Genomic DNA, 27,967 nt, shown 5'->3' on the forward strand with positions numbered 1-27,967 from the left:
CCTGAAGCTTGTCGCTGTCACCACGGAAACTGGTCCTATAAAAGATATTACCTCACCCATCTCATCTCTCTACTATCCTGGGACCAATGTGATGTAGTGGCTTATGAATCAATCCCGTTTTCTGAGGAAGGAAGCTGGATCCAGGGCCGGCTCTAGGCACCAGCAAAACAAGCAGGTGCTTGGGGCAAGTATCAGGGGGTAGCCGTGTTAGTCTGTATCTACAAAAACAACAAGGAGTCTGGTGGCACCTTAAAGACTAACAGATTTATTTGGGCATAAGCTCACGAAAGCTTATGCCCAAATAAATCTGTTAGTCTTTAAGGTGCCACCAGACTCCTTGTTGTTTTTGTAGATACAGACTAACACGGCTACCCCCTGATACTTGCCCCAAGCACCTGCTTGTTTTGCTGGTGCCTAGAGCCGGCCCTGGATCCAGCTTCCTTCCTCAGAAAACGGGATTGATTCATAAGCCACTACATCACATTGGTCCCAGGATAGTAGAGAGATGAGATGGGTGAGGTAATATCTTTTATAGGACCAGTTTCCGTGGTGACAGCGACAAGCTTCAGGTTTTCTCTTAGGCAGCCCTACCCAGCCCTAGTAACGGGAGCCAAAGTGGGTGTCCGAGGGTTGACTTTCCTGCTCTCTTGTGGCCACTCAGAGCAATGACCCTTTTATTTCTTGTCCAGCTCCTGAGATTCCTAGAGCCAGACCCTGCTCCCAGTAACACCAGTGTCAAGCCCTGTCTTCAGGGCTCTTTGACCCTGGGCAAGTCACTCCCCCACTCCGGGCCTCAGGGCCTCTGTACGTACAGCAGGGATGGAAACGCAGTGCTCTCCCAGGGGACTGAGGTCTGTGTCTTGTGCCCTTTGCTGCCCTAGGCTGACGGACGCCGACCGGAAGAGACTGTGGGAGAAGCGCTATTACTGCCATGAGCAGCCTGGATCGCTGCCTCTGCTGCTCACTAGTGCCCCCAGCTGGGAGTGGGCCTGCCTGCCTGATATCTACGCCCTGCTGAAGCAATGGACTTACATGAACCACCAGGATGCCCTCGGGCTCTTGCATGCAACGTAAGCCACTGCCTGGGGAGTCCATCCTAGGGGGTGGACGTGCGGTGGGCAGAGACCGCTCCTTTTCGTTGCCCCAGCCACTCACTGGGGGCTGTGGCTTCTGCCTCTCAGCCCGTCGCCGCATTAAGATGCATCCAAATCCTATGAACATCTGAACGCCAAACAATCCTAAAACTGTGCTGTGTCAGCCTGGAGGGGAGGGGGAGAAACGGGGCTTGTGGGGATGGGGGCACAGGCTGGGCATATGTGGGACGTGGGTTTAGAATCTTCACTCACAGGTTGGGCATGGGGGAGGTGGACATAGACTGGCTATTGCCTACTAGTATTCCCTTTAATATTGCAGCCATGACCCACTGCCTGGTAGTGAGCACAGTAGGGGAGCTGGGGGAACTGATCCAACCGGAATCCTCCCAGAAAATAAAAAGGGTGGATAAGGGGACCTGGAGACTTTCTGGAGACAGGACAGACATCTCCGTTCCCATGTTTTGTGGCATTCCCGGGGGGATGATGTGGTTTGCCTGGGAGGCTGCAGCTGTGCTTCCCCAGTACCTCCACAATGCGCCCATGAGAGGCTGTGATGGCAGCAGCAGACTCTCTGCAGGGACCCCGGTGGTCTCGTCTGCAGGCAGGTGGGCTGGGTTCCTCTGGAGAGAGCCTGCTGTGACCTCCTCCCAGTGATGCGTGGCTTGTGGCTGTAGGTTCCCAGATCAGGAGGTGAGGAGGACAGCCGTACACTGGATCGACTCCATGTCGGACGCAGAGCTGCTGGATTACCTGCCGCAGCTGGTGCAGGTGAGTCACTGAGTCATTCAGACCAACGTGCACAGCCTGGCCTATGGTTAGAGCCAGGCCCATCCCTCTGTCCTGCCTGCTGATGGAGAAATGTCCTTGCTTCTCTCCTCCTAGGCCCTGAAGTATGAGTGCTACCTGGACAGCCCTCTGGTGCGGTTCCTTATGAAACGAGCTATCTGTGACCTGAGAATCACCCACTACTTCTTCTGGTAATGTTGGTGTGGGTGCTGCAGCCTTTGGGAGGGGTCTGTGCTCAGCTGGGGCCTGCCCCAGTGATGGGGGGTGCCTGGGGAGTGGGCATCCCGCCATTTAACATCACCAGACATGACTTGTCCCCCTCTTAGCCTGTGAGGTACAAGCCCTAGCTCCCCACCCTGGAGTTCCTGCACTGGGGACAGTAGGAATGAGAGGGGTTGGAGCCCCTTGTCCTGACCTCTCCATGCTGCCCTCCTCCCCCAGGCTGCTGAAGGACGGACTCAAGGACTCCCAGTTCAGCATCCGCTACCAGTACCTGCTGGCGGCCCTGCTCTGCTGCTGTGGCAAAGGCCTGCGAGAGGAGTTCGACCGGCAGTGCTGCCTGGTCAACACCCTGGCCAAGCTGGCCCAGCAGGTTCGGGAGGCCGCTCCGTCCTCACGACAGGTTGGTGCTTCGCCTGTACCTCTGGGAGGGGCCGGGGAGTCAGACTGAAACTACAAAGCTCAAGGGGCTGCTCGCTTTGGTTACGGACAGCACTCCTCTGTCTGCAGGGAGCAGGCCAAGAGCGCTGGCTGTCAGGGGACCGCCCAGCTGCTCCAGTTACCGCCTCGCCCAGTCAGAGGCGGTGTTGGGAGCCATGAAGGAGTGCTGGCTGCACTTCACGAGTTGCTGAAGGGCCGTGGGATAGGAGCGTTGTTCCCCCTTCTCCTCCAACTCCCATCCCCCGTTGAGGGGCCTTCCACACCCCACACATGTGCCGAGGCTCCCCCAACCTCCTCCCCATAATTCCTTGAGGTCACAGGCACTTCCCTCCGGCTGAGGGTGACCGGGCAGGCCTGCCTAGTGCTGTTCCTTCAGGGGTCACTGAGCAAGGCAGGGTTCCCAGGCATGCACTGCAGCTGGAGAGCGAGAAGCTGCCGTTGGGAAGGGATTGCAGAGCTGCAGCTCCCCCCTCAGCCAGTCGATCCCTCCGGGGGCGTTGGTGCTGGAGTGGGTTGCTGGCAGGGCTGTGGGTGGGGATGTGCATGCGAGGCTGTGACCCACGTCTCCGGCAGGCCATTCTCCGAGACGGGCTGGTCCATGTGAAACAGTTCTTCAGCGCCAACGGCTCCTGCCGCCTGCCGCTTAGCCCCAGCCTGCTGGTGAAGGGGATCGTGCCCAGGGTGAGTGACTGAGCCGGGGCGAGAAGGGAATCGGGACCCGAGCTGCTGGTCCACCTGCTGTAGTAGGGCTAATTCCCCCAGGGGCACAGAATGCAAAGACGATGGATTCTAATGAGGAGACCTTTTGCATCGTCCATCCATCCGATTCCCCCTAATCTACCTGCCCCGCAAAGAGCACCCGTACTCAGCCTGCGTACCTTGGACCCATGTGCTCCTGACCCCCAGCCCTGTGTCTCCTCTCCGCCTGCCCCAACGCTCCTGATCTGCACCCCATCCCCATGCACCCACCCGCCCCCGCCTTGATGCGTTGCGTCCAGCTCTCTGCCTCCCCCGAGCTGCAGTGCCTGTCTAGCTGAACCTCGGCGTGGGTTTGGGGACGTGAGTCAAATGCCTCCAAGGGCCTTGCGTGAGCTAGGCAGAGAGAAGTGGGGTGACTGGCTGGTGCACAAATCCCCTGGCCCGAGGGTTGGGCCTGGTGGCTCTATGCATCCCAAATAGCCAGGGCCCAGAGCTGGTGATCCCTGCAGGGGGCAGGTTGATTGCTGCTGCTGTCCTACTGACAGGGAATTGACCAGAGGGGCCTGTGTCCCCTGGCAGACTGAGATCATAACCCTAGGATGCTCAGGCCTGCAGCAGTGTTCATATCCCCGGGTAGTTCTGGTTCTTCCTGACAGTCTCCTCCTTCCCTCCCTGGCGGCAGGACTGCTCCTATTTCAACTCCAACGCCGTGCCCCTGAAGCTCTCCTTCCAGAACGTGGATGCCCTCGGGGAGAACATCCGCGTTATCTTTAAGGTGAGCCCTGCTGCTGATCTGGTTGGCTCTGTGCCTGCGCCTCTGGCCCAGGCGGTTCTGATCAAACTGCTATTGCTGAGGTTTCTGGTTCAAAGTGGGGAGGAGCTCATTGCAGAGTATTAGCCAGTAGGACACTTGCCCCCTCTCTGGCTGCTCCTGTCTCTGCAGCAGCTGAGAGACCAGGTGCTTGTCAAACAAAATGTGAGCAAAGGTCTCTGAACTGTGATGGGAACCAGCTCCACCGCAAGCCATGGCCGCCTGACAAACCCTAGTTCCCCTAGAAATGCTCTCACTAAATAGCAAGATGGGGGGCGGGAGGCCCTCTGGATGCCATCAACAGAAGGCACTTGAGTCCAGTTCTTCACCCTCAAAATCCCTGCCACAGAAGCCGAAGGTTTAAAAAGCCAATTGGATCATGTAGCTCATGGGCAGTGTCGTTCCCTACAATCTATTCCCCCGGGCTGGTGCTCAGTCCGGCTTTCAGTGTCCCAAGTGAGGAGGCCTCCACCCCTTCTCTATTCCACAGTCTAGACCTGACTGTTGGCACCTCTCCCATGATGTTCCCACTCACTCGGCTCCCCCAGAATCGCATCTGTCCCCCCAAAAAGTGATCCCCCTTTAGCCCCAGACACATTGTGGAAGAGACCCGTCCTGCAATCATGAATTGTGGGGTTTGTGAAGGCTGTGCTGGGCAGGGGTAGAGCTGGCAGTGCCCTCTTTAAATCTGAGAAAAGCCTTTGTGGGGAGGGTGTGCGAGATCGTCCCTGGGAGAGGGAACCCCTGAGAGGGAACTGTGAACTGTTGGCTTCATGAAAACGCCCCAGTTGTGACCATGCGCCTTCCCTCCTGTGACTGCCAGTGTGGAGACGATCTCCGGCAGGACATGCTGACGCTGCAGATGATCCGGATTATGAATAAGATCTGGGTGCAGGAGGGGCTGGACATGCGCATGGTGATCTTTCGCTGCTTCTCCACTGGCCGGGGCCGGGGTAAGTTGGAGCCCGGGTGTGACGATTTCCCACTTTCCTCCAAGGAGTTCGCTTCGGGTGTTGCTGCTCCTCTGGGGCTGCGATGCTCTCGGCATGGGGACGCTGTAGGGAATTCAGTGGCTGCTGAGCCAGGGTGAACAGCGCATGAACCCAGCGACTGTCCCTTTGGGTATGTCTATGCTGCAGTGTGAATGCAGGCTCTGACACGTGTTTAAGCCCAAACCCCCTTTTCTGGAGGAAGGTGAGGCAGGTGCTTCGAGCGGCGCTTTCTGGAGGTGGCATCCATTGGCTGCTGTAATGGCGTCCCTTGAAGACTGCTGTGCAGCTGTGGCCAGAGAACCACAGCACAGGCTAATATCAGTCAGCAGGTGCAGGGGATGAAGATGGTAGCTCTGCCCCCTGGACCTGTTACTGGGTGTGCCCCGAGGCATCCCGCAAGGCAGGACGGTGGCACAGGCGGCTCGCTGTCCCTCAGTAGTCGGAGCTAACTGGATGGTATTTAACTGCACCTAGAAACCCGGCTTCTGCAGAGTCCTGGGGCATCGGTGCCTGCACATCTATCACCTACTGAGCCGCTGTCAGAGCAGCCACCTGACATAGCCAAGGTCCTTGGCCTCCCGCGAGGCTTCACGACCCTGCACCTCCGAGCAGGCACTAAACGTCCCATCCCCCTTAGAGCGCCACAGGGATGGACTCTCACTGCCACTGTGCCACGGGAGCTGGTAGATATACACTGGGCTTTCCGCAAAAATTGGATAATCCCAGACTTGAGCTCTTGCCCACGTACCAGTTCGTGAGTGGGGTAAATTTGACAAAAGGGCTCAGGACCCTCTGGCCTCCTGTATCTCTCCCTAGCAGTTAAATCCATAGGGATGTACCTTGCCCAGGACTGTCCTGCCTTCCCAGAGTCTTTCCTATCCATGGGAGTTGCCTTACATCTCTGCCACCAGAGGGAGATGCTGTGGAAGCCTCTTGCGGCCTGATTTTCAGAGGCGGATTTTGGTCAGTGCAGCTGCAGACGTTCAGCCCTTCTGAAAATCAGGCCCAAGGTGCCTCAAGTCAGGCTCTCAAATTGAGGCATGCAAATCGGTGACGGCTGCCCCCGAACGGTGACCTCTCAGGGGGTTGCTGAGACCTTGGGGACCCAGGCTGGGATCTCTCTGCGCCACTGGGAGCAGGGGGAGGGGTTTGAATGGACCGAGCGAGTGGCGATTCTGGGTGCTGACTCTGTACCTGCTGCCTCCTCTTCCAGGCATGGTGGAGATGATCCCCAATGCAGAGACTCTGCGCAAGATCCAGGTGGAGCATGGGGTGACGGGCTCCTTCAAGGATCGTCCCCTGGCCGACTGGCTGCAGAAGCACAACCCCACGGAGGATGAGTACGAGAAGGTAGTGAAGTGGGATGCAGCGGGGTGACTTTGGAATGGGAAGGGGCCATACAAATCCCTCTCTAGGGCAGGGAGCAGGGGTCCAAGGAAGGCAAGTAGCCTCTGTAGCTTGAGATGATGCACAAACGAATGCCCCAACCAATATGCTTAACTTCTTGTAAGCCCTCCACATAAACAGCCAACAGATGCACCCTGAGCCTGGCTCAGCCACACGCTTAGCTTTGTTTAGGACCTTCAGTAAGTGAACTTGATCTTGACCTTTTGCATAAACCAAGCCAGCCAGGTTCACCTGTGCTCCTGGATTGTGCCTGCATTTAAGGACAAGCTGGACAACCACCTGTCAGGGATGGTCTAGGTATACTTGATTCTGACTCAGCGCAGGGGCCTGAACTAGATGGCTTTTTGAGGTCCCTTCCAGCCCTATGATTCTGTACCCACAGATTTGTTTATATGTAGGACCTACAGCAAGAGTGCAAGATTTTTTTTTGTTTTTTTATTTAATGCTTTGTTACTTAAAACAAGTTCCTGGTGAAGGCGGGTGGGGGAGCTGAGCAGCATTAAGTGCCCCCCTCCACCCCACGGACCAGGCTCGCTCCTGAGAGTGCGGGACTAAACATTCCCATGCTCTCTCCCCTTCCTCTCAATTCCTTTTTGAAGTCTCTCTTCCCCTTCTCCCTCTCCCAGGCGGTGGAGAACTTCATCTACTCATGCGCCGGCTGCTGCGTGGCCACCTACGTGCTGGGGATCTGTGATCGGCACAACGATAACATCATGCTCAAAACCACCGGCCACATGTTCCACATCGACTTCGGCAGGTTCCTGGGCCATGCCCAGATGTTTGGCAACATCAAAAGGTGGGTGTCACCCACAGGAGCCTGGCAGAGGGGTGAGATCGCTCCCATTATACTACATGCTGGAGCAGAGCTTAGTTCTGGCTCCCTTGACCAAACATCATCTCCCTGCAGCTGTTGTGCTGGGGATGGCCATGTTTCTGTGAGACTACAGGGCTACAGTTTGTATTGTGGGCACAGTGGTTTGGAAGGGCTGCTGTGCGGCTGTCAGGGAGCCTGGCTGTTCCACGCTGGATCAGGGTGTGTTGTGATGGATGCAGGACAGACTGGAGTGGCTGTCTGTTCCATTTCCCATGGTCGACCCCTCTGCTCCACTCCCTGTGCTGATTTGGGCACGTGTCTCTCTTTCTGTGGTGCAGGGACCGGGCCCCGTTCGTCTTCACCTCGGACATGGCCTATGTCATTAATGGTGGTGACAAGCCCTCCAGCCGCTTCCATGACTTTGTGGATCTCTGCTGCCAGGCGTACAACCTGATCCGCAAGCACACCCACCTCTTCCTCAACCTGCTGGGCCTGGTGAGAACACGGGGGGGCTGCCCTGATCCAGGCACCGGGGCGGCTTTGCTCTCGCTGGGTCTCCAAAGAGCGGACCACCCTCCACGCCCAGGCCTTGAGATGCCTCCCACCCCCAGTGGTGGGAAATTCCCTCCCCCCCGGAGTCTGCAGCTGCCTCTTGGCCTCTCTGGTTCTGCCCCCTACTCTGGGCTCTTGTGTCCCATCTGACAGCACTATGAAAGCAGCGTGCTCTACCCTTGGGGGGAGGCATGTGCTTAGTGTCACGCAAGCGCCCCTCTGGCTGTCTGAAGTGCAGCGCTGACTGCCTAATCATATGGCGCTCACCCGGCCGTCCTCACCCACGTGGGTGACTCAGATCCAGGCAGACACACCCAGCGTTGGGCTGGGCTCGCTAAGGACATCTCATGGGGCATGGATGTGTGTTATGGGGAGAGGGTCCTCGTCCCTCTCCACTGGAGGAGTCTTCAGTGGGGATGCTGGACAGGCCATCTAGACCCGCACCTGGGCCATGTTTACTGTAGAGGCCCCGGGACTGGCTAGTCCATCTCCCTCTCCCTGCTCCTTCCCCACCTCTGGGCTCCTGGCACTGACCTGGCTGCCCTGCTCCCCAGATGCTGTCCTGTGGTATCCCGGAGCTCTCCGACCTCGAGGACCTCAAGTACGTCTACGACGCCCTGCGGCCACAGGACTCCGAAGCCGACGCCACCACCTATTTCACCAGGTAAAAGGATACAGCTGGCGCTGGGTGACAGATGGGGAAGAGGGGGCCCCTCTGTCACCAGGGAGAGATGGAAGGGCCTTCAGTGGCTGTACACCCCACTCCTAGGAAAGGAGCCAGGCTCTTTGTGTCCCAGCAGCCCTGGTTGAGGGGCCCTTGTGCACTCAGGAGAGTTTAGGGGCCAGGAGTGTCATGAATGGCAGCTGCCTTTTGGAGTCCCCCTCTCTCACTGAGACGCTACCCTCCCTCATTGCAGGTTGATCGAGTCCAGCCTGGGCAGCGTGGCCACCAAGCTCAACTTCTTCATCCACAACCTGGCGCAGATGAAGTTCACAGGCTCGGACACCCGCCCCGTACTTTCCTTCGCCCCCCGTGTGCACACGCTCAAGACATCCGGCCGGATCCGCGACGTCTTCCTTTGCCGCCACGAGAAAGTCTTCAACCCCAGCAAAGGCTATGTGAGCGCTGCAGCTCTGCTTCTGCCGGGCATGTGCCGGGGGGAGATGAGAGATCTGGGAGAGGGATTCGGTGCTGGGGGGTGGGTTTGGAGGAAGGCCCAGTCCACTGCCATTCAGAGGAGTCCCAGGGGCAGAGACACAAACCAAATGAAGGCTGCTGCAGCGTTTTCCTGATTCTGGCCTCGCTAGGAATAGTTAGTGGTTTAGAGGGGGCAAACCCTGTTCTCTGGCGGGAGGGAAATGTGGGACCTGTCATTGGATGGCTGCCCTCACACTGTATGATTTGATTAGAACAACTAATCAAAAACAACTGAGGACAATTGGCAGTTTTTCAAAGGGACACTATTAAGGGCCCAAAAGCAAGCTATTCCGCTGGTTAGGAAAGATAGAAAATGTAGCAAAAGACCACCTTGGCTTAACCACGAGATCTTACATGATCTAAAAAATAAAAAGGAGTCCTATAAAAAATGGAAACTAGGACAGATTACAAAAGATGAATATAGGCAAACAACACAGGAATGCAGGGGCAAGATTAGAAAGGCAAAGGCACAAAATGAGCTCAAACTAGCTACGGGAATAAAGGGAAACAAGAAGATTTTTTATCAATACATTAGAAGCAAGAGGAAGACCAAAGACAGGGTAGGCCCACTGCTTAGTGAAGAGGGAGAAACAGTAACAGGAAACTTGGAAATGGCAGAGATGCTTAATGACTTCTTTGTTTCGGTCTTCACCTAGAAGTCTGAAGGAATGCCTAACATAGTGAATGCTAATGGGAAGGGGGTAGGTTTTGCAGATAAAATAAAAAAAGAACAAGTTAAAAATCACTTAGAAAAGTTAGATGCCTGCAAGTCACCAGGGCCTGATGAAATGCATCCTAGAATACTCAAGGAACTAATAGAGAAGGTATCTGAGCCTCTAGCTATTATCTTTGGAAAGTCATGGGAGACGGGAGAGATTCCAGAAGACTGGAAAAGGGCAAATATAGTGCCCATCTATAAAAAGGGAAATAAAAACAACCCAGGAAACTACAGACCAGTTAGTTTAACTTCTGTACCAGGGAAGATAATGGAGCAAGTAATTAAGGAAATCATCTGCAAACACTTGAAGGTGGTAAGGTGATAGGGAACAGCCAGCATGGATTTGTGAAGAACAAATCATGTCAAACCAATCTGATAGCTTTCTTTGATAGGATAACGAGCCTTGTGGATAAGGGTGAAGCTGTGGATGTGGTATACCTAGACTTTAGTAAGGTATTTGATATAGTCTCGCATGATATTCTTATCGATAAACTAGGCAAATACAATTTAGATGGGGCTACTATAAGGTGGGTGCATAACTGGCTGGATAACCGTACTCAGAGAGTTGTTATTAATGGTTCCCAATCCTGCTGGAAAGGCGTAACGAGTGGGGTACCGCAGGGGTCTGTTTTGGGACCGGCTCTGTTCAATATCTTCATCAACGACTTAGATATTGGCATAGAAAGTACGCTTATTAAGTTTGCGGATGATACCAAACTGGGAGGGATTGCAACTACTTTGGAGGACAGGGTCATAATTCAAAATGATCTGGACAAATTGGAGAAATGGTCTGAGTTAAACAGGATGAAGTTTAACAAAGACAAATGCAAAGTGCTCCACTTAGGAAGAAAAAATCAGTTTCACACATACAGAATGGGAAGAGACTGTCTAGGAAGGAGTACGGCAGAAAGGGATCTAGGGGTTATAGTGGAGCACAAGCTAAATGAGTCAACAGTGTGATGCTGTTGCAAAAAAAGCAAACATGATCCTGGGATGCATTAACAGGTGTGTTGTGAGCAAGACACGAGAAGTCATTCTTCCGCTCTACTCTGCTCTGGTTAGGCCTCAACTGGAGTATTGTGTCCAGTTCTGGGCACCGCATTTTAAAAAAGATGTGGAGAAATTGGAGAGGGTCCAGAGAAGAGCAACAAGAATGATTAAAGGTCTTGAGAACATGACCTATGAAGGAAGGCTGAAAGAATTGGGTTTGTTTAGTTTGGAAAAGAGAAGACTGAGAGGGGACATGATAGCAGTTTTCAGGTATTTAAAAGGGTGTCATAAGGAGGAGGGAGAAAACTTGTTCACCTTAGCCTCTAAGGATAGAACAAGAAGCAATGGGTTTAAACTGCAGCAAGGGAGGTTCAGGTTGGACATTAGGAAAAAGTTCCTAACTGTCAGGGTGGTTAAACACTGGAATAAATTGCCTAGGGAGGTTGTGGAATCTCCATCTCTGGAGGTATTTAAGAGTAGGTTAGATAAATGTCTATCAGGGATGGTCTAGACAGTATTTGGTCCTGCCATGCGGGCAGGGGACTGGACTCGATGACCTCTCGAGGTCCCTTCCAGTCCTAGAATCTATGAATCTATAAACCCAGTGCTTTCCACTTACCCTTCCATGACGCCTTCAAAGGTGACTTGAGTGTCTGCCTCCCTTCAGACGCATGTTCCTGAAAACTTTCCCCAGCCTTTAACTGGGTCTGAAGTGATGCCAAAAGAAACAATTTAACCTCGGTCTGATTTCCAAACTTCTTGCATTTCAGTGCGTGCATAGTGGGTCTGATTCTGAGCTAATCTGGACGTCAGGTGGGCTACTCCCGATCTGTACTGGTGAAGTTAGATTAGACTCAGGCATGCAAGCGATAACAGCCTCTGCCTCCCTGTCTTGCAGACGTACATCGTGAAGGTGCAGCGGGAGAGCCCCTGTGAGGTCACCTATGTCCAGCGTACCTTTGAGGAGTTCCAGGAGCTGCACAACAAGCTACGCCTCATCTTCCCCTCCTCCCACCTGCCCAGGTAGCCCTGCTCTCTTCCTCAGCACTGCTTCTTGTCCCATCCCTGAAGAAAAGGGGTTGGCTACTCTGCAGCTGGTTTGGGGCTTGGTTCATCTCTGGGCTGGGGCATGCTGGGAGGGAGGACGCGCCTCCCTGGCTTGCTTTACCTGCCTCCAGGCAGCACCCACGAGGACAAGTCTACCCCTATTGTTCCCCCCACCCCCGCCATGCTGCTTCCTGACTTCCCCTGACCACTGTAACTTGACTCAGCCCACTACAGCTCTCCCTGGCTTCAGACAGCATCCACCCAGACTGAGCCCTTCTTGAGTCTCTTGGTGCTGAGAGATACCTCTCAGGATCCAGCTACCCTTGGCTTTAGGACCCTCCCATCCCTGCCCACCAGTTTTTACTGGCATCCCCTGTCCAGAGTGGCCTGGAAAGTCCTCTAGATTTTGTTGATGAGAAACAATCAACTCAGCACCATTGTGGGGTGATGTGCCTCACACCAACACTTGCTGCCTTTGGCAAGAGCAGGTCACTTAGGGGCATTACTGTTTCAGCAGTGCATTCTGCTGCCCTGGATTGGAGACTTGCTAACTGTTCTCTCTCTCTCTCTCTCTCTCTCCTGCACACACACACAACTGGTCAGTTTCCCCAGTAGGTTTGTGATCGGCCGGTCACGCGGCGAGGCAATGGCTGACAGGAGGAAAGAGGAGCTAAATGGCTACATCTGGCATCTGATCCACTCAGCCCCAGAGGTGGCTGAGGTAAGCTTCTCCACTCAGCGCCTCTCAGTCCACAGTGGAGAAGGTTGATCCAGCGTACACGGCTTAATGGATAAGTTCTAGGAGGGAGTGTTATCTAGTGAGTATAGCAAGTGACTAAGGGACAGGATTCCTGGGCCCTTTTCCAGACTGTGTTAGTGAGAAGTGGGCAAGTCACATCTCTCTGTGCCTCCATTTCCCCATCTGTAAAATGGGAACAGGAACATTAGCTTTGATCCCAGGTGTAAGTCTTAACTTAATTCCAGGTTGTAAAGTTCTTTGAAGATCAGATGCACCATCTAAGTGGTGAGATGTTCCTCTGGCTTGGGATTCTGGAGGATGGAAGGTGCTATATTAATAACTGATGGTGGAGTTACATATCTTGCTTTGAAGTGTGCAGGACATGCTTACGGATGGAGAAAAGAGAGCCTGTTACCTCTGTGTGATACAAGCCAGACTTGTGCTATTCTTGCCTTGCAGTGTGATCTTGTGTATACGTTCTTCCACCCCCTCCCGCGGGATGAGAAGGCTGCAGGCACCAATCCAGCTCCAAAGCCCACAGGTATCACTATTCATTGTATATGGTCCGTCTAGTCTGGTATGGAGGCTAATATCAGGCGTGTCAAAGGGAAGGTGTAACACACCCACACAATGTACCTGTATTGTGCTGTACTAAACCACAGTGGTAGATTCCTTCCTGACCTCTTGATGGAGCAGGAGAATGAGAGTCGAAGTAGTGGTTACCTAAGGAAAAAACAGCCGCTCCAGGGGATTCCATTAAAGTTCTTTTATGCTTCTTCCTAAGAAGCTGGCACGTGGCTTAGCATTGCTGCTGCACAGCTGTGTCGCTGCTTGGTCTCTGGCCTATGCTGGCCTCTGTCGCTCACTCCCTGCGCTGGTAGGCACTGCACACTATCTCTGTCCTTTGCCTCTTTCCAGATGCCACGTGGTCTCGGCCCATCGGGAAGGTGGGAGGGGAGGTGAAGCTGTCCATCTCTTACAAGAACAACAAGCTCTTCATCATGGTGATGCACATCCGAGGCCTGGTAGGTGCCTTGTATCCCAGCAGCAGCTGTGGCCGCTGCGCAGGCTCTGTCTGTGTCCTGGTGCTGTGGAAATGACTGGGGTTTGTTTGGTGTCTCTCCCTCTTGTAGCAGCCTCTCCAGGACGGGAATGACCCCGACCCTTATGTCAAGATCTATCTCTTGCCTGACCCCCAGAAAACCACCAAGAGAAAAACCAAAGTGGCTCGGAAAACCTGCAACCCCACTTACAATGAAATGGTACCGTCTGATTCCCTTTGATGCTCATGTAGGGCTCATGGAAAGAGCATTCAGCTGTGATGGGGTTAGGTTAGATCTAGGGCCAGCTAAGTGAATCTTTATCATCTTTCCAGGACGGGGGTGGAATCCAGTTGCCTGCCACTACTAGTGCACTGGCTGGATTGCTTGGGTCAGTAGGGATCAAAAATCGCTGCTGACCAAGGAACGTTCAGCAACTTGTCAAATGAGCTGGTGTGTCAGACCAGTTTCCCGGGAAAAGGGCCCATCTCCTATCTGGTCCTCTCAGCAGAGAGGCCAAGCACTGAATGGCTTATGGAGGCTGAGTTACACTCTCCCTCCAGAGCATGGTTAAGGCACAGTAATGGGACAGAAGTAGGGATCCCCCATTCTGTAACCGAGAACTTCCTTCTCCAGGCTGCCAAGGTACCGCGTTCTGACCGGTATGGGCCTTCCCCATTCTCTGTCTTGCAGCTCGTCTACGACGGGATTCCCAAAGGAGACCTTCAGCAGCGGGAACTGCACCTGAGTGTCCTGAGTGAGGAGAGCTTCTGGGAGAACATCCTTCTCGGGGAGGTCTGCATTAAGCTACGGGACCTGGACCTGACCCAAGAGAAGATGGGCTGGTTTGAGCTGGGCTCCAGGAGCCAAGGGACCATGTGAGGAGAGCGGCAGTGTCTTTGGAACCACGCCAGTCCTGCAGTGCTAGTGCTAGGCCGTGGGAATGGGTGCGAGTCCCAGGAGTTGTATCCTGGATCCAGATGGATTTTGTTTTCTGCAAGCGGGAGCTAGAGACACGTTCTCTCTGCAGATGAAGGTGTTCGTTTTTTGGGGTGGTTTTTTGTTCCATTTTCCCTGTAGAGACTGGGAACTCAACATCGCAATAGGAAATCCTATTGTGACTTGAAAAGGCTGCAGTCGATTTTTTTTTTTTTTTTTTTTTTTTAAGTTTACCTTGTGTCAAGGGAGCAACAATGAGGGAGGGGGGGATATTGGGGACACTTTGTTTTTCTTTGAGATTTTTATTTTTAAAAAATAATGAAAAGTAATTTGTGTCCAGATGGGACATGAGGCTTTGATGAGAAGAGACCTGTGGGTGGGGAGGGAGGAGGGATACTTCATCAGTAAGGTTCTTATTGGACTGTCCCTAGGGAGTTTGTTTAAAAAGAATGTATATATCCATAGGAACTTCTGGGGGCGGGGGGAACCTAAAGGCCACAAGCAGTGGATAAGCCCTCCTTGTCTCTGGGTTAGGAGGTGGTGTGCTAGGATCCAAGCTGCCTCCTCTGTCCATCTCAGAGAATTTGCTTCCAAAGGAGAGCTGTATAATTTGTACACGTGTAGAGCCTTCTGTTCTGGATTCCCGCCAGAGGGCATGCAAGCCTGTGAACCCTGCTCCTGGGGAATGACTGTCAGGGTTGATTATCTCCCCTGCCCCTTGCGAAAACTCCAGCAGTATTCAGTTCGATTCCAGCTGTGCTTCCCTCCCCACTCCCCAAGGCCCTTTACTCTGGCCTTGTGGCGATGCTGGGTATTCAGGAACACGACTTTTACTATACTTCACTGTCCATGTTTTTCTTTTCCCCTCTCCTTCCCTGCTCACTAGATTGAATGCTTCCACGAGAGAAGCAGCAGCAGAGACTATGCGAGGGGCTGGGCTGGGCTAAGCCTTAGGAGTAGAGGCAGTCAAATCTTGGAAGCGGGAGATGATTTTTATCCCTCGTTCAGGTGACTTCTGGAAATTGGTCCTTGGAACTTGAGATTCCACATGAAGGAGCTGGTCACTTGGAGCTCCGCCCTATTGTACCAAATGGGGTGGGGCTTGTGCAATGCCAATCTGCCCCTTTGGGGAGGGCGGGGCTTGCTGACCGATCAGCTAAAGAATTACGCTGGAATTGAGCACCGATGCCATTTCTATTGAGACTTCTCCACACCTGGTATGTGAGGGAGAAGGAGCCATTGGTGGTCACGCAAAGAGCAGAGGGGCTATGCTCTTCCTCTCGTCAGCCTTTCAGGGGAGAGAAACGTTTGTAGAAGATATGATTTTTTTTGTTTGTTTTTATTACATTCAAATTGTGTGTGTCTGTGTAGAGGGGAAAGGAAATACCCCCTTCTTAACCTTTTTTGGTTTTGAAAGATATGATTCCCATTTTAAAAATGATTTTAAAGGATGTCTGTTTCCACTTGGTGTCAGAGGGGGGAGAGCAGGCGAGAGGGCTCCGTCCATGGGGCAGGCAGGATGGTGGGGTTGCCCTAAACTGCAGAGTTCAAGAGATCAGGTGCCTTCCACCCCAAGCAGCTGTCTTCCTCCCTTGTCCCCTCTTCCCTCCCTCCCCCTCCCCCCCCCGAGGTGTCAATGGTGCTTTGTTTACAGTGAGAATTCCGTAAACAGATGAAACGTTTCTCAGGATCGAGAATATGAACTTATCTTTATATTAAAAGTTTTAAATATTGTATCGAGTAGGTGAATGGGTTTAAATAAGCTGGGGGTGAGGAAAGGATCCCCCCCTCCATGCCATGCTATCCTCTAGTTGCAGATGTGTCGGAGGGTGGCATCTCTGAACCTCCAGCGGTGGGTTTGGGAGAGGTGCATTAAGGAGATGTCCTCGAACTTAGCCAAGTTCTTCAGTCAACGCTCTTTCCCCCACTATGTGTTGGGGTGCACTTCAGGCTCCTGAAGAGGCACCTTTCAGATACCTGTATCTCGCTCAGTTGTAAAATGGTGGCATTAAAATAAAAGGAAATGAAATGCAATGGAAGAACGTGTGGCGTCATGAATCCCCAAAGCCGGTGTCACAAGAGTGGACCTGCCAGTTGTGCAGCAATCTCCGCATTCCCGAATCAAACCGGTGAGGCTGCACTCCTGCCCAGCTCATGGCAGGCAGACACCATATCTCTCTGGTTCTGGGACATGCTGGAGAATGGGAAGGAGATATGGAGCCTTTTGCCTCTATGACATCAAATCCCGACCAGCTCAGTAGTGAGTGAAACTAGATACCAAGTGAGGGCCGGGGCAGGGAGTGAACCCGGCAACCGCCCCCCACCGCTTGCCCGCGGGCCGCACAGTGGGCCCACGGGCCGCGTGTTGTGCAGGCCTGGTCTAAGCAAAGGGACCGCAAAGAGATTTAATCCAAAGCAAAGCTCACGCTCAGCCTCCCAGAAAACAATGGGTCCGAGTCTCCTCTTACTCACCCCAGTTTGACACCAGTGCGGCTCCCCTGACCTAAATGGAGTTACTCCTGATTTACACCTGGGTGAGAGGAACGGGGCCCCATGGGGTTACTCCTGATTTATATCAGGGTATGATCAGAATCAGGTCCCTGCTTTCCAGCCGGGGAGTCATCTCTACCATATGCTGCAAACACGAGATGCAAGATGAAGAAAAGAGCTCCTGAAATTGAGAGGGGCACTGCCTGTGGGCATCAGCCACGGTTGCACTGAGCATCAACTGCAAGGGCAAAGAGGGGATTGGGCTGAGCTGGCATCCTTCCAACGCAGTACTCCAGGAGGGCAATCGATACCTTCCCCCTCCCCGTGCAAGGGTTTCCAAAAGGCCCAAGCCCTACTTCCATCCTCCAGGGTTTTCTCCTCCTCATACCAGCATCACTTTGTACTTGCTCTGATATGGGGCATCTCCCCTCTACACCTCCACTTGCCCTTTGGCCCCCTGCCATCCCACCCCTTAGCCACATTACACCGGGTTTTCTCCTGTGCTGTCAGCCTGCTGCTCCCCATCTTCTTCCCCATCGGCACCTCACCCTCTGCCCCTCTGGAGTCACCATTTCTCCATGCTCGTGTCAGCGTAGCTGGCCCTTGTGTTTAGGCACAGGGGAAAGCCGTGTTGTGTGATCGTTGTGGGGAACAAAGGGCGTACACTCCTAGTTTGCAAGAGATTGGAGGAAGAAACACAGGGAGCCCCCGGCTCACATGCTGCTCAGCAAGGGAGATATAGTCACCGACGTTGCCATGAACACTGGCACTCACTGTGTAATGTACTGGCTCTGTGGACAAAGAAGCAAATGTGTGATGGTGTCCTCTAGTACAGAGGTGGGCAAACTACAGCCCGCAGGACCGTCCTGCCCAGCCCCCAAGCCCCCGGCCCCTCCCCTGCTATCCCCCCTCCCCCGCAGCCTCAGCTCGCTTGCTCTTCTGCCGGCACCATGCTCTGGGCAGCGCAGCTGCAGAGCCGGGTCTGACCCAGTCTCTGAGCTGTGCGGTGGCAACGGCATGGCCCAGCTCAAGCCGGTGGGCATCAGGAATGAGAGGAGGGGTTGGATGGGGGGGGGGCAGTCAGGGGCAGGGGTTCCGGGGGCAGTCAGGGGACAGGGAGAAGGGGTGGTTGGATGGGGTAGGGGCCCAGGGGGGCAGATAGGAGGTGGGGGCAGGGCCACAACCCCCTCCCCTAACCGGCCCTCCATACAATTTATGAAACCCGATGCAGCCCTCAGGCCAAAAAGTTTGCCCGCCCCTGAGCTAGTAGCTGAACCCACAAGGTAGATAAAGGACCTATTACATCTGCCAGCTAAAGGAGATCTGATTTAGCTTACACAGCAGAGGCCTGTGGCTTTAGAGATTGAAAGGCCAGGGATTTACATAAGCCTCAAAACCTCCACCCCATTGGAATGACTGGGTCCCTCTCTGGTACTCTCCACTACTGCCCTGGGGTTCTTTGCGGTTGCACAAATCCAGACTACTTCCCCCTAAACCTGCTCCCAGCACATACAAGCACTGCATTACTTGCTCTCTCAGCTGTGTGCAACCCTGCAGCAGCTCAGTGCTTTGGGACCAAGCTTCCAGACAGCTCAGCTCTGCTGTAGGCACCTAAATGGAGGGGCCAGACTGAGTTTTCTTGGGGATCTGGCCCTCTGTGTCAGAACAGGGGCTGCAGGGTGCAGCACACTTACAAACCTGATTGGGTGCATCCGGCTTCCTCTCCCCTCTACTTGGCTGAGCTGTCCTGTTGGAGGGAAGGACGGTGATTTAATTAGTACCTTGATTATGCATTGGATATGACATCAGGGCTTTCTCACGCTGGCCCCCAAGAACTAGCCAACTTCTTATACGTCTCTAGTCACAAAAGGGAAATCTTCCGTCCCCTCTGAAACATGATGTTCTTTCTGTGTGTGTGATCACAAGCCGGTGTGTGTGGGGTGCTCCAGGAGAGAGCAGGTTTAAGGGGAGGGGAGAATTACCTTTCTGTTTATATTTTCATATGCACATGGGCTCAAAGGAGTGGTAGGTGCTCAACACCTCTGAAATTCAGAGCCCTTTGTCAAAGAGCCACTTGGCCATCTGAAGAGCACCAATGGAAGCAGGAACTGGCCTGCATGCTGGGATAAATGCTGAAAGTCAGAAGAGGTTTAAAAGTAGAACTAAGGGTCTCCTAATCAGAACTCCCTAGAGATCGATTTTTGAAAAACAAATAGAAACCAGGAAAGTCAATAAGCTGAGACGACTATCCAGTCACCAAAATGTTCTCATTAGCCAGTAAGTGGGAATCGCAGCTAGCTCAGTGGGAAGGATTACAACAGGGCTTGCGGATTTCAGCTGTTACTGATTTGCTGTGTAATGGGACTTTGCAAGCTAGAGGGGCTCCAGGGGTCTCCGTCTCCTTCTCAGATGCTGTAGTGGGTCAATGCCAAGAGAGTTGTTTGACATTTGCTGAGCTCCACTTGAGCCTACTCCTTTTTGTTGCTCCATTGGGCAGCTCTCCAGAAAACGGGAGTCTTCATGTAGCGGCTAGAACTCATGTAGGCAGCGATCTTCTCCAGGGCCTACAGGGAAAGCAAAAGAAGATCCATCAACGTAAAGAGACACCATCAACTCCTCACATGCCCCCTACCCATCATCACCGCCAGAAATTCAACATGGGCCACAGCCAAACAGCTGCTTGGGAATCGCTCCCCATTGCAAACCAGAAAGGCATGCAGCCACGTCTTATCAGACATGTCCTATGGCCCAGTTCTTCTGGAGGACCAAGAGTCTGATCCAAAGTTTGCTGAAATCAGTGGGAGCCTTGACACAGACTTCAAAAGGCTTTGGATCAGGCCCCAAGGATGTGATTTTTCAAAGCTGCTGACCACTCACTGCTCCGCTCGATTTCACTCAGGACTTCTGAAAGCCAGGCCCTTACGTTGCCGAGCTGCTCTAGGTTTAGGAGCAGATAAAGCACTTTCTAAAAGCAGGAAGTCCTGTAACTTCTCAAAGTTCCATCTCTCAAAAACAGTTTGTCCGGTTCCAAACTCAGTCTGCTCTTCAAAATCTCCTCTGCCCAAGAACCAAGCTTGAGAAATTCAGGACTGTAATGATGTGCACTTGCAATATATTATTCAGCTACTAGGTGACTATTAGAATTCTAATCTATTAGAATTCTTTGAAGGGGTCAACAAACATGTGGACAAGGGGGATCCAGTGGACATAGTGTACTTAGATTTCCAGAAAGCCTTTGACAAGGTCCCTCACCAAAGGCTCTTATGTAAATTAAGCTGCCATAGGATAAAAGGGAAGGTCCTTTCATGAATTGAGAACTAGTTAAAAGACAGGGAACAAAGGGTAGGAATTAATGGTAAATTCTCAGAATGGAGAGGGGTAACTAGTGGTGTTCCCCAAGGGTCAGTCCTCGGACCGATCCTATTCAACTTATTCATAAATGATCTGGAGAAAGGGGTAAACAGTGAGGTGGCAAAGTTTGCAGATGATACTAAACTGCTAAAGATAGTTAAGTCCAAAGCAGACTGTGAAGAACTTCAAAAAGATCTCACTAAACTAAGTGATTGGGCAACAAAATGGCAAATGAAATTTAATGTGGATAAATGTAAAGTAATGCACATTGGAAAAAATAACCCCAACTACACATACAATATGATGGGGGCTAATTTAGCTACAACAAGTCAGGAAAAAGATCTTGGAGTCATCGTGGATAGTTCTCTGAAAATGTCCACGCAGTGCGCAGAGGCGGTCAAAAAAGCAAACAGGATGTTAGGAATCATTAAAAAGGGGATAGAGAATAAGACTGAGAATATATTATTGCCCTTATATAAATCGATGGTACGCCCTCATCTCGAATACTGCGTACAGATGTGGTCTCCTCATCTCAAAAAAGATATACTGGCACTAGAAAAGGTTCAGAAAAGGGCAACTAAAATGATTAAGGGTTTGAAACGGGTCCCATATGAGGAGAGATTAAAGAGGCTAGGACTCTTCAGCTTGGAAAAGAGGAGACTAAGGGGGGATATGATAGAGGTATATAAAATCATGAGTGATGTGGAGAAAGTGGATAAGGAAAAGTTATTTACTTATTCCCATAATACAAGAACTAGGGGTCATCAAATGAAATTAATAGGCAGCAGGTTTAAAACAAATAAAAGGAAGTTCTTCTTCACGCAGCGCACAGTCAACTTGTGGAACTCCTTACCTGAGAAGGTTGTGAAGGCTAGGACTATAACAGAGTTTAAAAGAGAACTGGATAAATTCATGGTGGTTAAGTCCATTAATGGCTATTAGCCAGGACGGGTAAGGAATGGTGTCCCTAGCCTCTGTCTGTCAGAGGATGGAGATAGATGGCAGGAGAGAGATCACTTGATCATTGCCTGTTAGGTTCACTCCCTCTGGGGCACCTGGCATTGGCCACTGTCGGTAGACAGGATACTGGGCTAGATGGACCTTTGGTCTGACCCGGTACGGCCTTTCTTATGTTCTTATGACTATGTGCTGTTCACCAATTCCCTGTCTGGAGCTATTCACAAGGGAGACAGTGCTGGAACTTGAGCTGTGTGGAAACTTGTTTGTGTGTCTTTAGTGTGTGATTGTCTTCTATAATGAACACCTCCTGTTTAAGGTGAACTCCGATTCCATATATTGTGAAAAGGACCAAGAGGTGGGTTATTGTTTTGACAAGATAAAGGGTGCAGAAGGCTTAGAATGGAAACCATCTATCAACCTTAATTGGGAAAAGTAACTTGACCAAGGGTCACATGCTGCAGACCCTGCAGAACTGGAACTAGCTTGGCCAGCCCTGGAGATCCAGAGAGCAGCATGTCACAGGGGAGTCAGGGCCAAGCTCACCTCAAATCGGTCAAGAAAATCCTTCAGATTCTTTAGTTGATCCAGGCACTTGGGCGCGAACATGCGGTGCTGATCCAGGATGTCGTATGCGAGGAAGTCGACATAGGTGAGCTTGGAAATTAGAATGAAAATAAGCAGAGCGTCAGATCAGAACCATCCCGATCTGCACTTCCCATCTCTGGCCTCTCTTTAACACGAAGCAGCTATGTCCTCAGTCCCTGTCTAGCGACATACCTTCTCCCCAGCAAACCACTTCCGGACCCCCAGGAACTGGGAGAACAGCTTCAGCTTCCCGGGCAGCTGCTCCAAGTACTCCGGCTTCAGTTTCTCCTGCAAAAGGGAAAATAGAAGCAAGGGAGCTGTGGGTCAAATCCTCGCAATCCCCACCACCCCGGAGCAACTCAGAGTTCTGGCTTTCTAAGGTGGCCCAAGGCAGTGACGGGGGTAATTCAGTCCCAACTTTTGGGGCATAAACTGATCATCTGAAGGGATCTCCCATCCCAGACACTCTCCTCCCTCCCATGCCAACATCAGGTAACTAGTCTGGTGCATGATAGAAATTATTCACCTTCCTTTGAAGGAAAAGGGTGTGGCTAAAGAGGAGCTGTAATAGACTTCAGACTGGTCTGCTCTGACACATAATCCCTGACCAATTCCACCTCTCTTTGTCTGTGAGGCAGCGTGGGATGGGGGAACAGGCAGTGTTGAATCTAGGGAGGGCTCAAATTCTATCTTACCTCTGCTACTGGTTTACTGTGGGACCTCAGGCAAGTCACACCACTTCTCTCTCCCCCACTCTGTAAAATGGGGATAACTACTCTTCTTCCCAGGTAATTAACGGAGGCTTGTAAAACTCTGGATTATATCTACACCTGTTAACCCCATGTGACCCTCCTGGGTCATCTGTTGCACTCCAGCTATGACCCACACCCCCAGGGGAGCAGGGATGCACTCACGAAGTCAGGATTGTAGCAGATCCCTGCAAAGGCCAGGCGGAAATCCATCACCTGGTTCTCCAGCATGTCCACTCTCTGTATCTCCTCCTCACTCTCGCCAGCTGGGAGCCAGAAAACACACAGGGGCAGAGAGGCTCAGCAACTATGGTTTAAATCTCAACTAGGCTCTAAGGGCTTGTCTTCACTGGGGGGGAATTGACCAGCCCAGCTATTCTGGAATGACCTAGGTCTTCTAGAATAATGGCCCATCACTTTTACTCTGGACTGGGGACCTATTCCAGAGGAGCTGTTCCAGTCAAGTTCCCCGTGCAGACAAGGCTTCGACTTGCAGCAATACTCACCCATCTTGTGTTTGCGCGCTATGTAGCGGAGGATAGCATTGCTCTGCGTGAGCTTTGTCTGGCCGTCAATGAGATAGGGGAGCTGGGAGGGCAAAGAGAGGATGTCAGGGGATAAGTTCTCCCCACCCATTTATCCTACTCTTGGGGGGCACCGCAGCCACCAAGCTACTTGTGCCTCCTAGTCGGCGGGAGGTCAAAGAGCAGAGCTCAGTGTCTCATGAGCAGGCCCTGCACTTTTTGACTCTGCTTGGGGGAGCAGGTGGACAGCAGGGCCCCAGATTCACTATTCAGTGCCTAGCATTTAACCTTATAGCCATGCACAACCACCGATCACACTCAGGCTAGGCACGGCCTCGTGCTCGTTGCTGCAAAGACAGCAAGGCCTGAGTCTCCTGCACCAGCCAAGGGGGCACTGCAGAGCTGGGAGCCCTTCCCCAGCCAACGGCCTGGCTCCACCTCAGAGCCAGCCGTGAAAGCTGCTAGTCTCCAACCACTTCCCTCTCGGACCCTGTCCTCCCCAGCGACACATGGGTAACGGCAAAGGAGGCTGCTACATACGTTCGGGAAATCCAGCCCCAGCTTCTCTTTCTCGTTAGTCCATTGGCTTGTATCATAATCAGGACCTGGAGGTAAAGAACAGGATGGTAAGTCCTATGGCATGAACACCTGCCCCCCCACTGCATTTCCCTCACCACCAACCCTCCAATCCCACCCCACTGCATCTCCTAATCAACATCACCTCCCCACCACTGCATCTCCCACCCCACTCCCTACACCCACTCACTGCATCCCAACCATCACTGCTACCCCACAAACACCCACCGCACTGCGTCTCTCCCCTGCCACCCTCACCGCACCCACCCACTGCATCTCCCTCCCCGCACCCACACACTGCATCTCCCACCCCACTTCCCACACCCACTCACTGCATCCCAACCCCTCCACTGTATCTCCAACCACCACTGCTACCCCACAAACACCCACCGCACTGCATATCTCCCCTGCCACCCTCACCACACCCACCCACTGCATCTCCCTCCCCACACTCACACAGTGCATCTCCAACCATCACTGCTACCCCACAAACACCCACCGCACTGCATCTCTCCCCTGCCACCCTCCCCACACCCACACACTGCATCTCCCACCCCACTCCCCACACCCACACACTGTATCCCAACCCCTCCACTGCATCTCCAACCACCACTGCTACCCCACAAACACCCACCCCGCTGCATCTCTCCCCTGCCACCCTCACCACATCCACCCATTGCATCTCCCGCCCCACTCCCACTCACTGCATCCCAACCCCTCCACTGCATCTCTAACCAGCAATGCCATCCCACAAACACCCACTCCACCGCATCTCTCCCCTGCCACCCACACACTCATTGTGTCCCTTTCCCTCCCATCCTCTTCACCCCCCACCCTACATCAACAGTGACCGGTGGTAGAATTGGAGATTGAGTCCTCTGCTCTCTCCCTCTCCCCACACCCCAGGAGCTGAGGGGAGAGGGCCCTGGCCCATGACTCGCCTCTAACCAACACTGCTCCAAGTCCAGGGCTGGAAAAAGACTTAGGTCCCCAGGCTGGCCCCTTTGCACCACTCTAGCAGCAGGAAAGGGCCAGAACCCAGACAGAGCTTCCCACCACCCTTGGACAGCCTTATCCCTGGGGCAGCAGGTTACTATAATTTTTGGTGGAGTCTAGAATGGGTCCAAGTGCCCACCACCACCTGCCTAAGGCCCTGGCAGGGAGTTTGGATGTGGGCTCTGGGCTGGGGTAGGGGGTTGGAGTGCAGGAGGGGGTGTGGGCTCTGGGAGGGAGTTTGGGTGCAGGCTCAGGGCTGGGGCAGGGGTGCGGGAGAGGGTGAGGGGTCCGGTGCTTACCTCAGGCAGCTCCCAAAAGTGACCCGCACACCCCTGTGGCAGCGGCTCCTAGGAGGGGAGGCCAGGGGTCTCCGCGCACCGCTGCCCACAAGCACCGCCCCCACAACTCCCATTGGCCACAGTTCCCAGCCAATGGAAGCTGCGGAGTTGGTGCTCGGGGCGGGGGCAGCACGTGGAGACCACCACCCCGGGGCCGTGGGGCCATGCCAGCTGCTTCCAGGAGTGGCAAGGACCGAGGCCAGGCAGGAAGGTGCCTTAGCCCCACTACGCTGCCAGTGGTGGTGGCAGCAGCAGCCGGGGCCCCCCAGGCTCTTTTAAATCACCTGGGGGCAGCAGGCAGGGCCGGAGGAGAGACCCAGCCCTGAACACTGGTGGAGCATGGACACCACGGACCCTGAATATTCCTGGAGCACGGGCATCATAGACCCATACAACTCGGCACCCGTGCCCTATACCACACTTCTGCTCAGCTCCTGGCATGGGGCATGCCTGTTCTGACATAGCAGAGCAGCCACTCAAGGTTGTGGTAGCTTACAGCACCCCCCTGGGCTGCTCTAACACTGGGCCAGGCCACTTTGAAAGCCACCTGTGTTCCCCCTCCCATTCCTGAGCTGTGCCATTCCGGACATGCCGCTTGGCATCTGGGCCTAGAAAAAACAGGGAAAACCCTCAGCACATCCAAGCACGAAGGAGCAGTGCTGCAGCAATCGATACTTAACGGCCACAATTTTCACCACTGGCCTCTGATTTTAGATGCCAAACCTAGCCATGGGCGCCTGATTTTCAGAAGTGCCAAGCACCGCCTGCTCCCATCGAAATCCCTTGGAATTGCAGCTGCTCGGTGCCACTGAGGAAAGCCAAGCTGCTCATTTACGTGGCTAACATCAAGCCCCCACACCTGATCCTTTTGGCCAACACTCCCACCCACGCTGGCCTCTCGTTCCCGGACGGTGCCATTTACCGACCTTGCAGAAACATAATGAAATAGCTCAGTGCCAAGGCTAGACACCATGATCACAATATGGTGTTTATTACTGGAGTGCCTGAGGCCAGCTGAGAACAGGGTGCTGGGTGCCAGACAAACACAGAATCAAAGACCGTTCCTGCCGGGAAACCCGTCTCTAATGAGATGGTCCAGTAGTTAAGAGCATGAACCTGGGGATTTGGGAGACTGAAGTTCAAATCTCTGCTCTGCCATACACTTCCTGGGTTCCCGTGGGGAAATCACGAAGCCGCTCAGAACCTGAGTTCCCCAGCTGTAAAACCGGGATCCGAGACTAACTGCACTTTCCTACCACACTGGGGGATTGTGAGACTAAATACAGTAAAAACTGTGAGATGCTCAGATGATACCACCTATCCTAGGGGCCTATATGGCTATGCTCTGTGTCCGGATTTAACCGCTTCCCTGCTGGCTCAGGTCCCCTTTACAATCACGCAGGGCGCACGCAAACCCCAATGATATGAAATCCTCACCACTTCCGTTTGACACAGGGTGATAAGCAAAGCGTCAGTGGCCATGTGCAATCTGGCTTCGTTTATCAGTGCTCAAAGGTCTGTTTACCTGCAAGTGCCATGCTGGCTATGAAATAAACGTGCGGCAAATCCATCCCCACTAGTGCAGCCTGAACTGGGATATAAGCCCGGGGTCCTCCAACCCCGGGGACATAGGGTCTGTTTGCAGTGCAATCTAGGGGTGTAACCGTAGCACATGTAGACACACCTGAGCCAGCTTTGATCTGGATAGTGCAGGTACCGATAGCAGTGAAGCTGTGTCAGCACAGGCCAGCTGCCCAAGTACATACCCAGGGTCCCAGGTGAACTTGTATAGCCGGCACTGCTATTGGCATGCAAGCTAGCTAGAGGGACATGCTGCAGTTACACCTCCAACTGCAATGTAGACAGACCCTGAGAGGATTTACTGGGAGGGCAGGGAGAGTATAAACCCAGCAGAATCAGGGGGGAGGGGCAGGGCACGAGTTCCTGAGAATACTCATAGGCCCCCATGGGCCACTGACTCTGATACAAACCTAAGATCTTATCCTCAGCTTCTGTAAATCCAGGCAGATCCATTTACACTAGCTGAGAATGTCCCTCTCCCCAGCCATGAAAGGCAGGAATTGTAATTCTTACTGTCTTTAATCAAGACAAATGATGCTATTGCTTGTGACAAGCACCTCCTGGTATAGGTTCCAGCCAGGGTCCCGAGTCCCAGCCAGAGGATCGGCTCTGGGATTGTCCGCAGTGTAAGGACAATCTGCCGGAACTGGATTTCCTTGTCCAGTGTACAGCTAGTTCTTTTCCATAAAGAGAGTACAGTCTAGTGGTTAGAGCACAGGCTTGGCGTGAGGACACCTGGGTTCCACTTCCAGCTCTGTCACTCACTCATCGGGGCTTGGTCATCACTGCAAGAAAGGGTGTTTTTACACTGCGATAGCTGTCTCGATGTAAAATTCTGGTGGGGCCAAGGCACTGCGGTTGTTACCTTGATGTGGCTCAGTGGTTCTCAACCGCAGGCCGCTTGCAGCCCAATCAGCACAGAGCTGCGGCCCATGTGCCATCCTCAAGGCCATACAGGTAGCACTGGGATGTGGTACACAATGGTAAACAGGATGACAACCACTGATGTAGCCGATTGATAGGGTAGACCTCAACTAGCTGCATCCAGGTAAAAACTCCAGTCTCTTGTCTCTACCATGAGTTTACAGAGAGAGAAATAACTACAAACACCTTTTTGCAGTGAGGACAAAGCTGGGGTGACCTTAACGCAAAGTCACTCACCCTTTCTGAGTCTCAGTCGAAAGGGGAATTTTACTTTCATGGTGCCCTGAGAAGTTGTGAGGTAGAATTCTATCGTGATTCTAAAGGGATAGAAATGTGCAATGTCATTGTAAAGGATCCGCGCCCAAAAGCAACCTGACCTCATCACCCCCCTCCCTCGCCACTCCCTG

At 53.0% G+C, this 27,967-nt stretch overlaps 2 protein-coding genes across 5 annotated transcripts in view; one reads left to right on the forward strand and one right to left on the reverse strand.

Annotated features, from left to right (window-relative positions):
* PIK3C2B (phosphatidylinositol-4-phosphate 3-kinase catalytic subunit type 2 beta) overlaps positions 1-16,520 on the forward strand; it is a 95,328-nt gene extending 78,808 nt beyond the window's left edge. For all 4 annotated transcript variants that reach the window (XM_034767241.1, XM_034767242.1, XM_034767243.1 and 1 more), the window contains 18 exons: positions 882-1,070; positions 1,769-1,862; positions 1,977-2,071; positions 2,322-2,502; positions 3,114-3,221; positions 3,922-4,014; positions 4,874-5,003; positions 6,256-6,392; positions 7,076-7,245; positions 7,602-7,758; positions 8,370-8,479; positions 8,733-8,934; positions 11,620-11,744; positions 12,372-12,489; positions 12,967-13,048; positions 13,426-13,532; positions 13,641-13,769; positions 14,241-16,520. In XM_034767241.1, coding sequence (XP_034623132.1) covers positions 882-1,070; positions 1,769-1,862; positions 1,977-2,071; positions 2,322-2,502; positions 3,114-3,221; positions 3,922-4,014; positions 4,874-5,003; positions 6,256-6,392; positions 7,076-7,245; positions 7,602-7,758; positions 8,370-8,479; positions 8,733-8,934; positions 11,620-11,744; positions 12,372-12,489; positions 12,967-13,048; positions 13,426-13,532; positions 13,641-13,769; positions 14,241-14,429 — 2,416 coding nt within the window. In that variant the 3' untranslated portion in view covers positions 14,430-16,520. The remainder of the gene's footprint in view (positions 1-881; positions 1,071-1,768; positions 1,863-1,976; positions 2,072-2,321; positions 2,503-3,113; positions 3,222-3,921; positions 4,015-4,873; positions 5,004-6,255; positions 6,393-7,075; positions 7,246-7,601; positions 7,759-8,369; positions 8,480-8,732; positions 8,935-11,619; positions 11,745-12,371; positions 12,490-12,966; positions 13,049-13,425; positions 13,533-13,640; positions 13,770-14,240) is intronic.
* A 2,688-nt stretch (positions 16,521-19,208) lies between these two features.
* On the reverse strand, positions 19,209-23,833 carry LOC117875802 (glutathione S-transferase 2-like). Its single transcript, XM_034767245.1, has 6 exons — positions 23,686-23,833; positions 23,128-23,209; positions 22,787-22,887; positions 22,065-22,160; positions 21,831-21,941; positions 19,209-19,540 (listed from the first exon to the last, which is right to left on the reverse strand). Exons 2-6 carry the CDS (start codon positions 23,129-23,131, stop codon positions 19,445-19,447), a joined length of 408 nt encoding a protein of 135 aa, XP_034623136.1. The 5' UTR covers positions 23,132-23,209; positions 23,686-23,833; the 3' UTR covers positions 19,209-19,444.
* Between the last annotated feature and the right edge of the window lie 4,134 nt (positions 23,834-27,967).

Source organism: Trachemys scripta, chromosome 4, assembly GCF_013100865.1.
Source record: "Trachemys scripta elegans isolate TJP31775 chromosome 4, CAS_Tse_1.0, whole genome shotgun sequence".
In the NCBI taxonomy this organism is placed as follows: domain Eukaryota; kingdom Metazoa; phylum Chordata; order Testudines; family Emydidae; genus Trachemys; species Trachemys scripta.

Coding starts and splice junctions, on each gene's coding strand:
- LOC117875802 (XM_034767245.1), bottom strand. Junction 22,161..22,786: donor TCTGCTACAATCCTGACTTC/GTGAGTGCATCC, acceptor TCCCTTTTGCAG/GAGAAACTGAAGCCGGAGTA. Junction 21,942..22,064: donor AGTGGTTTGCTGGGGAGAAG/GTATGTCGCTAG, acceptor CTAATTTCCAAG/CTCACCTATGTCGACTTCCT.